The 17,415-nt window shown below is 37.9% G+C and overlaps 1 protein-coding gene across 1 annotated transcript in view; it reads left to right on the top strand.

The window, feature by feature from the left end:
• The window catches only part of KCNK2 (potassium two pore domain channel subfamily K member 2), a 77,363-nt gene extending 60,399 nt beyond the window's left edge, over window positions 1-16,964 (top strand). The window contains exons 6-7 of the mRNA XM_083858328.1: window positions 343-482; window positions 14,841-16,964. Of these exons, the coding sequence (XP_083714454.1) occupies window positions 343-482; window positions 14,841-15,158 (458 nt within the window). The 3' untranslated portion in view covers window positions 15,159-16,964. The remainder of the gene's footprint in view (window positions 1-342; window positions 483-14,840) is intronic.
• The last annotated feature ends 451 nt before the right edge of the window (window positions 16,965-17,415 follow it).

Here is a 17,415-nt window from a genome sequence, read left to right on the forward strand (position 1 = left end):
AGCACCACTATTTGGAGCAGGTGGGAAGTAATTTCATTCAAGCTGTCTTCAATGACCTCTATCTTAAATGACAGTATATCAGAAGCTGAATCAGTTTGTGTTCATTCCATGGTTATTATGAATTGTTAACAATTTTTGTCTAAAATTTGCATACTCCAGATATTACTTTCAAGAATGAACTAACTTATATCATTTGTTTGAATTCAAAAAAGTATTTTCATGGGTAAAAATACAGGGGGTATAAGAAGCTTAACCTTTTGTTCCCTAGGAATATTAATTTTAAAACGTTTTTGCACCTATACCTATTAAGTCTGAATTAATTTTTACTCTATTGTTTTTCAGGAGGATCAGATATTGAATACCTAGATTTTTATAAGCCAGTGGTGTGGTTCTGGATCCTTGTTGGCCTTGCTTACTTTGCAGCTGTCCTCAGCATGATTGGAGACTGGCTAAGGGTCATATCAAAAAAGACAAAGGAAGAGGTAAGAATATTTTGAAAGGGGAAGAAATACTCCTTTTTAAAAACTTTGAATACAAGTCAGGGGATCTCACAGCTGTTTTTCTCTTAGGGTGGATAGGTCAAAGCTGTTTGTGTATGAAAAGGAATGAATGCAGCAGCTCAAACTGCAGGGAACTACACAGCATAGCAGTCCATTCAAGCATAGTGTTTTATTTTCATGTCTGCATAGAAAATGAGATTAAATGTATTATTAAATTAAGTGTATATGAAGAGTTGCACTTGATTTATGGGGAGAAAATCTTAGACTACTGTTCAGGTAGTAGAATGTATACTCTAAATTTTAAGGCAAATATTCTGTTTTGTTTCTATGAGGGATGAAGGTATGTTAAAAAAACCTTAACTAGTTGGATTGGAGTTGTCATGCTTTATAGGGGTACAAGAAAATAAATTTTTCATATCATGCAAGATATTGGAATGAATTATTTAAATATCTCTGGGTGTATTTCACCATATATCTTCTACAGAATTACTTGATATTTGTAGTCAAGTATATTGCTTTCAATTGAAATATGTGTTCACTTCCAAATTTCACTTGTTTTCACTTGTAGTTATTATTCCAACTATACAACAGTGTTTTACTTTAAGTTTTGTCATTTAAGAAAATGCCCTGGTTTTGAAAATATTAGAGGGTAAACAAAATTTCCTTCAATTGTAGCGTGCATAGTTCAGGTTTTCCTGGAAGTCTGAGAAATTAATTTTCTTTGAAGCACCATTTTATTTCCCTCTAACTTAGCTTGAGTTTTTTTGCATGCATCAGTTGATTTATGCTACTCAAACATAAAAACTCTAATTTGTTTTTGATGGAATGAATATGTTTGCTACTGTGCAGTGGCCTGCTCCTTACATTGTTTTAAATAGTTTTCCTAGCTGTAGGGCATGGCATCGATGCCTAGATGTATTCCTGGCAATCTTGAGTTCCCAAAGCCTTTGCTCTGCAGGGTAGCTTATCCCTACTGTTTTCACTGACTGCAGCCCCTCAGGGTGCCTGCCACCTTCTGAGCAGGAAGACTGCTGGCAGCAGGCAGGAAGGTGGGAGCAGGGATCTTGGGCAGGATTAAACCCACTTTGTAAGGAATGTGGGGTGGGAAGCCCTTTTTCATTGCCCTGGCTGTGCTCATGGCTCTGTGGTAGAGACAGCATTGTGGCAGGTCTGCTGTAAGTACACTTTTAGCAGGCAATTCACAACCACTTAGCCCTGAAGTAGAGGACAATATTTATTTGAACAGTTTCAGTTTGAGTGTCGTCTTTTCTGCCACATGCTGTAAATTTGAAAGGGTATTTATGACTTCCCTTCCACAATGGGCTTTACTAGTGCCCTCCTCAGATAGGAAGCAGCAGGTATCACCTGAGTGTTCCCATTTGCAGGTTCAACAGCTGGCAGGATCACAGTTCTGTTTTCTACAAAAGCACCAAGGGCATCTTTAGCAGCCAGCCTTACATGGCTTACACTGGCTGCAGGGAAACCAGTGCATCACTTCAAATGCCAGTAACCTGCATGGTTGTATTTGGCTCTTCTGAACTTCAGAATTGGTTTGGTCTTGCCCATTTTCCCCCCTGCAATAGGAAGAAGTAGGAGAACACTGGGAAGTGTTCTTCTCCAGGGAAGTGGTCATAGCACCAGGCCTGCCAGAGTTCACAAAGCATTTGGACAGTGCTCTCAGACACATTGGAATTTTTGTGCAGGACTGTGAGTTGGATTTCAGTGATCCTTGTGGGTCCCTGCCAATTCAGGATATTCTAAGAGTGGTGTTTCCTCTGGGCAGTCTCCTGGTGTTTGACTGTTCTCAACTTGGGGCATTTCCTAAATTGTCTTTAGTTTCCCTGGCTTACTTGTGTCTGGATGTTTTGGAAAAAATATTATGTGAGGGAGGCACAATGACTTCAGACAATGCAAAAATATTCTCCAGGCTTGTTTTTTGCTGTGTTTTCTCAGACACTGTTGACACATTTTAATTCTTCACACTATTTCCTAGAATTAATCTGATCTTTAACCTCAGTTTTCTCCTATTCTTTGCTATTATACAGACAGCATCTTATGCAGAGATCTTAGTATCTTGACTATATAGTTGACTAACACACTGAGGTTTTAATCTTATTATGATGATAATATTTTAAGAATGTCTGAATTTTGTACCTCTTTGTGAAACTATTTCAATATAAACTAACTCTGGGAAGGATTTAGACACGTGAATTGAAGAAACCCAAGAATACCTCTAACACATCAAAAGCATTCCTATTTTTATCAGGGAAAACTGTTTGCCAGGTTGTGCAGTACAGTGCTGAGCATTCTTTTCTCAGGCACTGGCAATGTGTATCCTAGTCCATCTTTTCATTCCTTCTCACCTTTATAGCCTAAACAAGCATATTCATTTTGTCTACAGCAAGGAAAACCTCATTCTTCAGATATATCAGAATTCTCTTGGCTGATGCAGGTATTGGGAATTCTACTGTATGCAACTCTCATGTGTGTTAGGTTAGATTAAAGACAGACATAACATAATTTGTGCCATTTGTTCAATTAATCGTATCTCTGATGGTCAGAAATCTCCCTCCCTATTTCTTAACCCATTGCTCAGGCGTGTGTGAGAATTCATAACAGGAATAAAATACTTTAGTAGTTTAAAATTCTATAGTTTTAACAATGGCAGAGACCAGCATGAGAATTGAATTATGATATACTTTGTGTGATAGAAAATACAAAAAAAAAATCTATCTTCTAGCCAAATGAAACTTTGTTGGAAGAAAATAATATAAATATATTGCATTTTTATAAGATTTGCTATAAACATTTTACAAATATTTACTTTTTACAGGTTTCATTTTATGACAAAAACTGCTGCTCTCAGTTCATTCTTGCTATCTGCCTGGAAAAATCTGGGTGAAAATGCTGAAAGAGTTCAGTGGAAGTGTAGTCATCAAGTCTCTTGTGTGCCAGCAGAAGCCAGATGAGACTGAATTTCTTGTCTTTTTTTCCAGTTAAACCTAAATTTACAGTGGACTGTTCCTGTTTCTATGGATGCAGATTATGGCAGAGGAACCTCTCTGGAGTTCCAATAGCCATGAGTGCAATGAGAAACCCTAGCTTAAAGTGTGGGGTGTACTTTGGAACTGTCTTGGGGAAATATTGTCATCCCCTTATACCTAAAAGTAGCCTCTGAAATAGGAAACAATGTTATATATTAAAACCTATTGAGATACAGAGCCCATGAAAAAAAATCTACAGAACTGAGGTCAATGCACTCTGAAAACTGAAGCAGTTTAATATATTTCCTAGGAAATACGATGCTGAAAATCTTCCTGGAAATGATGGGGATTGTTATGGGTATCAACAAATAAACAAGGGTTTGTATAGTACTTTTATCCTCCTTTCCTTGAAGAAAAGAGTGGTCTAATATGTTCTAGACACAGGAAGGAGCAGATCATTCAGTAGTGATCAATTGTGCTGGTTTCAACAGTCTAAGACCCAACAGCAAAATCTAGAGAATGTTACCCGAGTCCAGAATGAGACAGAGAGGTTGCAAGTGTTGTTCTTTACTTCCCCCCAGCAACCAAAACTACAAACCATCAGAGGTATATTTCTTTTGATAGGCAGCCATAATATAATTTCTGCCTTTACCCTGTAGTCTAAGGTAAAAAGAATCAATAAATATCAGCGTATTTAGGGCATGAAGGGAAGTCCTTCTTATTCCAGGGAGGAAGCATGCTGTTAATGAGTATCACCTAAAATCTACAGTTGTGTTCATATATTTTAATGTAGTTGTGTTGTTCTTATAGAAGCAGTTCACATAAGACTTTGAGGTAGTTATACATTTCACTGTTTCTACAAAATAAAACAACTATCTTTTTTTCAGTATTCTACCAGGAAAGTGGATCTGAGACAAAAAAAAAAATCTAATCAGAAATGCACTAATGCACAGAATTTCTGTATTTTGATATTAAAATCCAGATAACCAGTATGTCAGTCAGTTGCTCAGGTGGCTTTTGTCTCCTGAAACACTCTGGAGAATTTTGAATGCATCAAATGGGGAGGGAAGTGAAAGACAAGTAGAGACAGAAGTGGGAGTTTTAGAAGGATTGATCTGGAAGCAGCTCATACAGTAAGATAGATGAAATGTCAGAAAGTCACTGGAACATGCTGTGTGCTGTAATCTTAAGTAGGCGATCTGTCTCTGAAGTTCAGCCTCAGCTGTAGTAGCTTGCCTTAAATTCTCTCCTCTTCATTATTCTCTAAACTCTGATTACTCAGAGCACTTTTAAGATCTTCTGATTTTAGTCCTTTTGAAAGATAAATTTTCAGCAGGTTTTTTTTCCTTGTCATATTTTTTTTTTTTTTTTTTTTTTTTACTTCTGTATGCAGCAGCTTCTGAATTCCAGCATTTTCAGCAAAAATGCCCACCAAACCAGCAATCTGAGGTGTTTGGGCTATAGATCCTAGAGGGGCCTGTTCTCTTCACTGGGTATCAGGAGTAGACTTATATTAGACATTGGCTCAGTTTGGACAAGTGATTTTTTCATGCTGCTTCTCTGTCTTTTGAACAACGTGCACCTGGCTTTAAAGCCAAGACTAAAATTTCATGAGACATTTGCTTCTTGTGGAAATTCAAGAGGCAGTTGCTATATTTGATATTTATAAACAAATTCAACAAATTTGATTCATCTGAATCATCATTCAGTTTAATCTACTTGGCACCAGTGACAGAACTGTCACTCAAGCCTGTCAAAACAGAATTAGACTTGTCATGATGATGCCATGGAGATTATTGCACTCCTTATATTATTTGTTGTCTTTTTATTAGGCTCAGGCTGAAGGCGTTCACCCAGTACATAAAGGACCCAGCATAAAGAGAGCTTGAGTCCGTTTCTCATATCCGCAGAAGAGGGACCCTACATGTAGGCTGTAGGCATGAAAAGATGAAAAAAACTAGTAGACTCTAGTGAGAAACAGTTTTGAAGGGTTTTCACCCTCCAAGCAAACAGATTGTCCTCAGAGGCTGTGTAATGAGAGGGCATGACCAAAGAGAAGGAAGTTGTTCAATGGACTCTTGACCTGGCTCTCCCAGTTTCAGGAAACAAAATCTGTTCACTTAGAATTGAAGATGGTAGAGAATAACTCTTCAGCCTGGTAACCAGAGTCACTTCCTGATCCATTTTGCTTTGTTTCTAGTGAGATGGGTCAGCTTCTGTTGGAGAAAACAACTGTTTGGAGTTTTCCTTTCCTTATATCCACTCCCCCCAACCAACCCTCCCACCTACTGGCAAAAGAAAACAGACAAACAATCCAAAACATAAAGGAAAACAGGCTAAAACCAAAAAAAAAAAACCCAAAACAAATCCCAACAAAACAAAAACTCAAAACCCCGACCAACAAAAACCTAAAGAAACCAAACCAAACTGCATCAGTTTTACAAAGTTTATACACACAAGTTCACTGAATTGGTCAGCCTGATGTGATGGAAGTCTGTTCCTAGAAAGCACTGAATAGGAAATATTTGTGGGAGACAAATTAAGTGTCAAAGCCATGGCGTGCAAAGTAATTTTGCAAGGCAGTGATTAATAAGGGTAACAATTCTAAGATAATTCAAGCAGGGAATTATCGAGTTTCTGTAGGAAAGTGGTGCTACTGCTGAAGCTATTGTTAAAAGGTATATTACTGGAAAATAGCCCCTATATTTGTGGGCTAAACTTCAGGAAGAGTGCAGAGAGCTACAAAAATGGCAAGGGAAGCATCTGAAGACAAATATGTCTTGCATTAAAAAGGATTTTTTTTTGCCAGTACCTCCAAGATGTGCAGAAATCTATTTGAGAAGGAACAGCTGTGTTCAAAAAGATGATTGTTTTTAGTAATTTCTATTAGATGGGAAGAAATATAAAATCTTTCTACAGTCAAAACAACTGCATGTCTCCAGTCAAATTTGACTAGCAACACGACAAAAACCCCCAAGATAAAAGTGGGAGTACAGTCTCTCTATAGCATCCCAGAGTCTCAGGGATGTATAAAGAGTGGTATCAGTGTAAGGAGGTATGAAAACTACTGACTTGGTTCTGAATGCAATTTGATCTCTTCTTTTCTATGAGTTTAAGTTATCCTGGTGGTGTTCCTGAATCTGCCCTGGCAACAGTCTGTAATACTGAGTTTCTATATTGATCGGTCTTTTTTAAAAGACTGCTGTGGTAATATGTGCAATAATTAATAGGGAAGAACATCTTGTTCTGAGAATTCCAGGAAAACTAAACAGCTGATGGCTTTTGACACTTTTTTGAGATCTTTCCTTGTAGTTTTGTGTACTTTGGATATGTGGTGCTTGCTTCACTTCAGATTCAGCACACGCACAGAAAACATGTCCACAGTTTTGCTGTGGTTATATTTATATTTGTCTCATGCCTCTTAGCTGGGCATACCAGGCATTTAGAGACTGCTGTTTTGTTATTGCGTATTGAGTACCAGGTCCTGGTGGGGTGCTAATTATAAGAGATGTGCTGCCAAGTAGATTTCCATGAGGAACAGCATGGCCAGGGCATGGGGACACTGTCAGTGTCTCTCATGCCAGTCCTCGTGCCTGGCCCTGCTCTCCCACAGTGTTCAGGGAAGAAGAAAATTATTCCAGTGAATGCTGCATGCAGCAAGAGAGTGAAGGCAAGAGCTATTGAATTTGGAAAAAATAAAACTAGAGCAAGAGACTTATACTTCATAATAAGAGAAATTGATTAAAGAGAGATCAGTTACAGCAATGGCATTTCTTGGAGTTGATTACCCATGAAGATTCCCAGAATATGGGAATATATTATGATGGTCTGCATAGAGAAATTTTAATTTTTGGAGATAAGATATAATTGATCCTTTGTTACAGCAATAAATTTATCTGTGGTTTACTTTATTGTGGGCTGAAAATATTCCAGGTTAAATATCACTGGTATCTTCATGATTAACATTCCTGAAAACTTTACTTTTTTTTAATAGAATAATCTCAGTGCTTGTATATTGTTAGGAAAAGTCTCCAGAACATGTTTCTAATGCTGAGTGTATGAATACAATAGCTATCTTGAGGATGAGTTCCCAGACAAAGCAAGTTCAGCAGAATGCCCTTGCAAGTGTGATGATGTTGTAGAAAATGCTTTGCAATTGCAGATAAAAGGGACCAAAGAAGCTGTGGAATACTGCCTTTCATAAGGGATAGGTGCAGTTGTAATACTAGTGTTGTAATATTAGTGGACAGCCAAAGTGGAGCTTTAATATTTTGCACAAATATCACTCCAGCGGTTGACACTAGAAAGTTAAGAAATAAACAGTTCTTGCTGGGACTTCACCAAGTAGTTACTATAAACATTCCTTACTACCATGTAAAAATTAAAAGTCCTTTTTTGTTTGTTCTTTTTTAGCACATCTTTATAAGCTAAAAAAAAGTCCAGTGAGTTTATGAAGAGTTGTTATCTCTTTCCTCTGGGGGAAAGTTGAGGCAGTCTTTCAACTGCCTGTGGCTTGGGTTTCATTATGCTTCTAGAATAGTTCTTAAAATGTTTGGTATTCCTGGCTGCAGCCAAGTCGTTGGCTGTACAGCACAGGCAGAGGATACACACTGTTCCTCTGAAATCACCTTAGGCTCCACTGGTAGAGCTTTATGCAAACCTAAATAGTTTCTTGTGGCTAATACATTCATGTCATTCACTCTCACCAGGTTGAAAGGAGGGGTTGGATGGCTCTTTGAGACAGCTGAAACCACTAAATAGAAATGATTTTTAAAGGAAAATGTCAAGATCTTTCTTCTTTTTTTTAATCTTTATCTCTGGGAGTTAATAAAGCAGAACAATAGGGAGTGAGATACCAGGCCCATAACTTGTTTACACTACTGAGACTACACACATGCAGATTTATGCCAAGAGGCATCTGATGGGCAATATTCAATAATACTTCTGAGGAAATACTTAGCAGTCTTCATATTTATGGAAAAACAAAAGGTAAAACAAAAAAAAACCATGTTGACTCTTAGTATATCTGATTAAGTTTTGAAGGCATGATTTTTTAGGCTGTTTTTATTTTGTTGAATCAAACCATGATAGAGGAAAAGGCCATTTCTTGCATCTGCCATCTGTTACATCTCCACAAAACATATTCCCACAGCTGCCACCATAGATGTTCCTCCATAAATAAAATAATTAAAATTTGTGGCCTCTCTGCATTCCCATTGGAGAATGTGGTTTATTTCATCCAAGGTATCAGATGTGTTCATGGAAGTTATGTGGGCGAAACCAAACAATCATTGCTCACCAGACTGAACTCAGAAGCACTGCTTATTACAGGACTGAACAATCCAGTTTCTATCAGGAGAGTATTTTTCCCAAAACATTTCTGACCACCATGGCTACAAAAATACAATCATCTATGTAATTGAAGCCTTATCCCAGAAAATGACAATTTCACAAAAAAGAGTCTTTTCCCCCCTGATATTTGTCTGAAAAACAGAGGGATGTGTATACCAGTGAGTGGAACCAAAAAAGGCATTACTTATTGCTCTGTGTGTGCCATTCATCTTGAAATTAAAGTCTGGTACCTTAAAGACCTGGTGAAGAAGAGCTCCCAGCTGCAGAACTTAGGTCCTGACAGGATAAAGGCATAGAAGATGGTGGAGCTGGGAAAGCTCAGCATAGGTATCTCATTAATTCCTGTGGTATTTTTTTGCATTTTGTGATTGTCTATCTTTAAAAACAAAAGTAGACACTCTTCTCTAAACACTCATCCACAGGTATTTTGGGTATGTATTAATAACACTATAATAGCAGAAATACTGGAAGTCAGATCATTGGGTTGGGAATTTTAGGTGGACTATAAATGAGATTCCCCTAAAGTACAGCAAATGTGCAGGTTTCACAAAAAATTTTTTGTGAAGCTTCTCTTTTTCTCTTCTGCACTCTGGTTTTCTCTAACCCACAGAAACTGAAGTGGTGAATAGAAATTTGTGTTCAGAAGCAACTTGAGTGGGAAAAAGTGGCATATATTTGCCCAGACCTGCAGGAAAGTGAGATGGTAGGTAGGAAACCCCTCTGATGCACTTGGGGATAACCCTTGAGCTGAGTTGTTAAACCCATCACCCCTCTCTGTACCTACGCTTTTTTAAAGGAACTTTGTGAACAATTTCTGTGAACACTGGCTGAATTTCCTGAGAGCTAAAGACAAAATGTTATGTTCTGTACTCTGTTGCCTGCATAATTTGACATGTAATGCGCTTTCTAGTTTTGTCTGAGTAGCATATCATAGAGAGGTTAATTGGATGTGTTATTTTTAAGTAGCAGGATAAAGTACACTGGAGAAGAAAAATGAAGCTATGAAAATTCGGAGAATGCATTAGAGATAAATGCAAGAAATTATATACTGAGGAACAGCTAGACTGTTAAGAATATCTGTAAGGAAGGCCACTTTGTAGTCAAATGGATACCTCCAGCTCACCTACTTGCTTTTTAAATTCAATTTTTTGGCTTGCACTACCATGCTCATCATAAGATATATGAGCCCTGTATGCCAAAGGGAAACAACATAATGCTCATCTATGACAGAAAAAGATGCACACATTACTTAGAAATATATGTTTTCATTTTCTTGCATGACATATATATAATGCTATTTTTTTTATTTGCTACTCAGTGGTTTACCTCCTCCTGAGTATATCATAGCTTTCATGTCATATATCTGAGCTCCATCCAAACAGGATATATTTCTTCCTCCTCTGTAAGCAGAAGTAGATTAACAGATTATTCTGTGATGTTGGGGTTTTTCAAGAATATCCCTGAGATGGAGAAGCAAAACTAAGGCAAAGTTAAGCTAGGCAAATGCATTTGTCTTGGTCTATTCAAGGATGTCCTTAATTATGCTTTTGTTTGTTTGCTTTCCTGCTAGAGCACAGATGTGGCTTAATTCAAAATACAGATTACTTGTATATGGCCACATGGCTTGTGCTTAATAGGTCTTCCTGAATGATGAGAAGTTCAGCATGCATCAGTATTTGCATAATTTTGTGAGTGTCCAGAAAGATTCTCAAACTCTTGACAAGTATAAGGAATAAGAGCAAGTGTACTGAAGGATGAAGCTGGTGCTTCAGTATGTTAAAAAGGTTTTTTAGTTTCAACAATGGCATCCCCTTGGACATTCTTACATTCTGGCTAATGCTGTTGGCTTTTACCCAAGTGTGAAGCTCAGCTGGACAGAAAGCTAAAACACAGTAGCAATGAAAATGAATAGGACCTTTTGATCGTACTAGAGATATTGACTGAGAGCCAGTTCTAGGACATTATTCATTTAGATGGATTTTGGCAGGAGTACGTGAAGGAATGGTGGCTTAACATCCATTTTTTTTTTCTAGTTCTGTCAAATTCAGTATATCTGTATTGAAGTGATATTGGTGATTGTGTATGTGTGCAGGCTGGGAACTGTTTGGTCATTCAGGAAGTTCATGTAGTACTTTATTGATGTCTGTTTTTCACTACAATTCATACCTGCTCCCCCCAAAACAACAACAACAACAATAAAAGAAAAAAAAGAAAAAAAAGAAAAAAAAAAAAAAAAAAAAAAAAAAAAAAAAAAACCCACAAAAATCCAAACAGTAGTGACTTTAACAGAACTGAGTAGAACAATCTCCACAAATGGTTCAGAGGCAGTTTCTCATTATATCCTAAAAGAGTAAATGTGACCTCTCCACCACAGGTGGACACATAAATTAGCACAGACATTTGGAGGTGTTACTGGAGATGACCTGTGGTATTTGAGACATCCTCATAGGGTTGTTGGATATGGTGCAGGTCATATGGAATACCCTGGCAGTAGCAGCTGGAGGCCAGACTGGGCTGGACAAGGAATTGGGTCAATGCTGTTAATTTGTTGGAAAAGTTGTGGGCGTTGTTTTTTGGGGGTTGTTTTGGGGTTTTGTTGTCTTTTTGTTCTTGTTGTTTTTGGCTTTGTGGTGAGGTGTGCTGTGTGGAATACTTAGTTGTGTTACTATATACCATAATTCTCAAGAACTTGTTATTGAGACTTGTCTTCCCTAAAATCATAAGGCAGTAGGGTGCTACTTCCTGCTTCTTAAATACATAATAAAGTTACTTGCTGTTGATGTTCAGTGTAGCTAGGTTGATACTCCTTGTGAAATATGTCTAACACCTTGCAGTCTAATTTGGATTTTGATGGGGAGGAAGTCAATTCAGGAGCTGGGATAGGGACCGTGTCCCCATTACTAGTGTCATTTCTCTTCCCTGAAGGTTAAAGTGAGAAGCATCACCAGATTAGCGCTGCTTCTTGTATGGCTGAGTCAGGTGCTATCACTGTGACATGTTTTTCGTATTGCTTCTGAAATCTTCTGTGACATTCAGCCTTATGTTAAGTACATAGCTGTCAATAATTTCTGTGACTAAGAGGCTTTGTCCTCATGTCACACTGCCCCCAACTATGACAGCTGTAGAGTCTACAGAGCTGTGCTGTAATGAGGCAAGAGATCTGGAGAAAAGTAAATTGTTTTTACAGTGGGTAGGTATGCCAAGAATTTAATTTTTTCGAGCAGCACTGGCAACTGGCATTTCAATGGCTCTGCATGAGACATGTTTTGGTTGTCAGAGCCCAGATTAAGAGGAGCTGTAATGCAGTGTGTAAAAATGTCATAACCTAAGGACAGAAAGAACCTGAACATATTACAAATATGTCTCTATGGATCAAATTATATAAGCAAGTTACTAATGTACACTAATAAAGCACATTTCTTTTCTCATAACCCTTTTCTTACAACTCTGCTTGAGTCTGTAAGTGCTATGGAATTAAGAGTTTTGTTTTAAAGAGGTAACATTTTTGAGTGCATTTCAGTTCACATAAAAAGTAGGGGCCTGAAAACAGTAATCTGGGGCATGCATAGTTCAAACAGCACTGAACTCCTGGTTCTGAATGTGCTCCAATTCCCTCTGTTTTACTACTAATGCATCTTGATTCTACTTAGCAATAGCATTAATAACAGCATGCTTCAACTTGTATTTTTCTCGTGTGATTTTAATATAAACCAACATCCCAACTTGGCTGTATGGGCAGGTAGAATTGTGTCCACCTTGTTAGAGTTCCTCCACACCACCTTAATTGGAATGAGCCTGTCTCCAAAGGCACATTTATTGATGTTCTTCAGCTGGGTGCATAAACTTGCTTCCCCAAAGAAAGAAATCTCACTAGAATTCAGACATTCCAACAACTACAATTTTAAGATTCTCTTGAATAACTTGAATGCCATAGAGCAGCTTGCCCTATGCAAGACAGGTGCATCACCAGGAACATTCTAAACCTATCCTAGAGGTCACATAAACTTGCTTTTTTCAGAAGTGTGGCCAGTTGATTTTCTCTCCTGGACAAACATGAAATCACATGGGAACTAAAATAAATAATAAATAAATAAAAATTTTTGAAAGTTTATGGGGGAGAGAGTTCAAAGTGGTTGTATCTTCCAGTAAGTTGCTGGGACACAATTTTAAATCCTGATAGTATCTCTTGAATGTGACCACATGCAATGCCAGAGATCTGTGCCTGAGCAAAATACCTGGTCTGTTAAATGCTTACACAAGTGGTGAGGGGTACATATATATATATACACCCTTATACACAGTAAAATAGAAAACTCTGTACTGGCTCTTTGTTGCCCTAGACAGAGCCGTTCTACAGGACCTGGGCAGCCTGCCTTTAGTAAGGCTTAGGAAAATGAAAAAACTGTCTCAGGGTGTGCACTGATACTATTTATCATATTTTTATTGCTTGTTTGCTACAAGTAAAAATATTGGAGCAGCTGAGATGTTTCAGCATTGCAGATTTAATTATTTTCAGATCTGAAGTGCAGTGTGTCTGATCCTAGCTGCACAAACTAAATACTAATAATCATTCAGCTAGGTGAGTCCTCTGTGTATTTCAGATAGTTACCCTTGTTTTAGAAAATATATATTTGTCCACATTTGTCATCTGTGTAATTCACTGAAGTGGAGACAAATGTAATAAAATGACCCTTGGGTAAAGAGATCTTCTTGTTTTGTTTCTGGAGGGGGAAAGTTTTCCTGCAATTCTAATCAGCTCATCCAGGAGTGACAATTTTTACCTTCATTATATTCCTGTTTTCCACTGCATTGCAAAGCATGAATAAGCTTGTGGCTTTTTCTCTGATGGTTTGCCCCCTATATTTCTCTGTGTAAATTATTTTTCAACTTCCGTGCTTACCAAGTCAGAGTTTGCTTGCCAGCGGCTGAAATTCTGAACTGAACAGTACCAATTAGACTAATTTATGTGGATTAAGTTTTCCTGAAATGCTTTATTTTGGAGTTATGTTTATGAGTAGTCTATATTCCCTGTGCTGTACCTTCCCAGTATTAGGTTGTCCAGAGAGAAGAGATTTAAAGAGAAACTATTTCCTTTGGAGTTATAATGAGATAATATAATCAAAAGGTGTCTCCTTTATTTACCTACATAACTTATTTAATGTAACAGTGGTTTGACTGAAATACAAGTGCAAAAATATAAATAGTAAATAAATTACAGCCCATGGTTTACCTCAGACTAGATCAGCTCAGTCTACCTTATGCCATATTTAAGGGAAAATAAGGATGATTTGGGATTCAGGGAGAGAAGCAGACATGCCACTGAGGTGACTTTTAACTGTTGCTGTGCTGGAGCTATGTTTGAGCAAGCACAGAAAAGAGGATGCAAACAGCTGATGGTTTCCTTTAAAAAAGCTCTTCTGTCTAAATTTAGAAATTTCTTTGCCAAGTCTCCCAAGGATCTTTCCAGAGACAGTGGAAGTGCTCATTAATAACCCCTCACCCTAGTAACAATACATAACACAGCCTGGATTGCTGGGATTTCAGCATGCCCTGGCCAGCTGGGTATTGTGCAGCTGTCAAGCCTCTGCAGCTTCCCTGTATTGCTGACTGACTATGATAACAATTTAAAAAAAAAAAAAAAAAAAAAACCAAACAAACAAACAAACAAAAAAAAAACAAAAAAAAAAACAAACAAAAAAAAAAAAAAAAAAAAAAAAAACAAAAAAAAAAAAAAAAAAAAAAAAAAAAACAAAAAAAAAAAAAAAAAAAAAAACAAAAACAAACCAGCAGACAAGAATTTTGTGGTTTTGGAATTGTTGTTAACTCTTACTAGTGCAACATTTCTTCTTTAGTTCCAATCAATAAAAGAGTGAGTGTTTGGCATGAGAAATCTGTGCCAGTGGCAGCTCTTTGGCAGCACTCTCACGAGGCTCCTGAAGATAAACAGTGTCTGAAGTCTCTGGTGCCATAAATGTTTCCTTTTTATTCCTGATTTTTGCTGCAGGTCGGGGAGTTCAGAGCCCATGCTGCAGAGTGGACGGCCAACGTCACTGCCGAGTTCAAGGAGACGCGAAGGCGCCTGAGCGTGGAGATCTACGACAAGTTCCAGCGGGCCACCTCCATCAAAAGGAAGCTCTCGGCAGAACTCGCTGTCAACCACAACCAAGACCTGACCCCCTGCAAGAGAACGCTGTCAGTGAACCACCTGACCAGCGAGAAGGACCTCTTGCCAGCTCTGACAAAGACGGACAGCATTTACATGAATGGCTTGACACCGCACTGTGCAGCAGAAGAGATAGCCGTGATTGAGAACATTAAGTAGCCGTGACTTTGCATCCCAGCCCTTGGGAAGCTCTTGGCTTACACCATACACCATTTTTTTTCACCCTGTCAATGACCAGTGCTAGCAGCATTTTATATGTGTGCATGAGTTCCACAGAAAAACTACAGTCCTGAGTTACCATCGCATCTCTTCAGAGACACAAAGACGAATGGCACTGCTGTTTCCGAAAGATGCTGGAACAAGCAATGTTTTCTGCCTTTATCTGCCCAGACTGTTTTTCACTTCTAATGTGCCATATGGCCTCACGAATGAATCTCACTTGTTTATGGTAACAATGTAGCTTTGAGGGATCAGTCCTTAAAATTTCAGGGTCTACCTTACTGAGCCTAGGAATGGACCATTTCTGGACTACAACACATTTGTAAATGGCAAGAAATTCTTATGCAGCCTTTTACCTAAGAAATTTTGGTCAGTGCCTTATCTTTTGAAGAACCAGAACCTCTACAGTTCCTGTAAACTTTTGTTCATTTGGGTTTTTTGCATGAGAAGTGTATTTCATTTAAGCCTTTTGTTCTTCTTGAAATGGTGGTGTTTCTAAGGTGTCTGTTGTGAAGATACCAACCAGCATGAATGAATGCCAAAACTCAACAATCATCAATTGATGTTCTTAGTTCCAAATTTAAAGGCACTGCAGTTTCAAAAGTTGCAAACCTATCCCCCAGAAGCATTTTGTTTTACTCAGGTCTAGCTGATACTTGTTCACAATGACTTGAAGGATTTGCAGACCCTTTTCAGGTCTTAGTTTTCCAAGCAGTGTTCAGCAGTTGTTTTTCTCTGCATCAGATGTACCAAAAAAATCTGCAGCTTATCTACCACTAAATTATTTGGTAGATGACAAGAGCAAATAAAAATTACTATTTTGATGAGAGGCAGGGGGAGGCTTTAAATTGCTGTGTTCTAATAATCACATCCAAATAAACAATGCAGAAGAATACAGCTATTTTTAATAAGCATAAACCTTCTGCTAGATATTTGGTATGAAAAGGATTCTTAATTTCCTTTTTAAGCCAAGTCACCCCAGAGGCTACATGATATTTTACCCGGGAATCCTGGTGGAGTGCTTTCCTGAATGTCATGTGGGTTGCCTGTGCCAGAGCTGTGGCTAATGTGGGAATGCAATTGAAACTGGTATCACTGTGACTTTCTACATTTCAAATAGAGATGGCTCTGAATATCAATGCAGGCATGAAGAAGAGCTGATAAATAGCACAATCTGAATACCGATGATTGTTCAGACAGGATAGGCTGACAAGAAGTAGATCTAAACCAGACTGTGGATTTTCTTTATTGGTTTCAAGAAAACACATTAATTTTGTACCTTCTATTTTGCTTATAGGTGTACATGAGATTCAGAAGAAATGCAGGATGGAATGGATAATTTTGCATTTTTTTTTCTTTATGTTAGTCTATTGCAACCTGGCTGTACATAAAATGAATTGAACAGGCCTTAAAGAAAAATTTAGGCTCTGTAAATTAAAAAAAGAATGGGACTTTGCTGATTGGGCATGATTCAAGTGGCAAATCTTACAGCATCTCTGACCATTAGATAACATGCAAGATATGAATGTTCATGTTTTTTGGATGCTTAGCTTGTTTTCTAATAAATATAAGTTAAGATGTAAATTCAGTGTAAATATCAGTCAATTAACATTTACAGAGTACGCTTTTAAAACTAAGAAAGTTCCATGACACAGCACCGAGCAATGCTCTTATAACAAAGACCCTTGTCTCCCCAGCACAGTGTTCTGAATGTCCACATGGCAAGGGTTCTTCCTGCCATGTATAAACTGTGAATTGTAATGAAAAAATAAAGTTTTTAATTAAAATAACATTTCCTGAATCTCCTGCTTGCTACAACTGGAATGCTAAGGAATAATTTGTGAAACAGATTTTTATGCTTTCATTGGTTACAGAGTATAGCAGTTTGCCACCTGCTTTAATTTAAGCTGGTTTAGCAATAAAGGCTTAACTTACCCAGCACAGAAATTATTTTATTTTTCCTTGATATTAAAAACTATGCTCTTTGGTTGCCATACCTTAAGTTGTGTTTCTTGCTATTTTGTTTCAAAAACTTCTCAGGGTTCTGTTCCTTCCATCAAATGCTACAGCGCTTCTGGCAATTGCCCCATCCTTGTCCTGGGGGTGGTCCAGGGGGCTCTACCCCTCCGTGCTGCTGGTGCCCCTGTGGTTGTTGGTTCCTTTCTGCAGAGTTTGTGAATGAGCAGCTCTAAGGACA

This window comes from Zosterops lateralis (genome assembly GCF_965231275.1).
Source record: "Zosterops lateralis genome assembly, chromosome: 3".
Taxonomy (NCBI): domain Eukaryota; kingdom Metazoa; phylum Chordata; class Aves; order Passeriformes; family Zosteropidae; genus Zosterops; species Zosterops lateralis.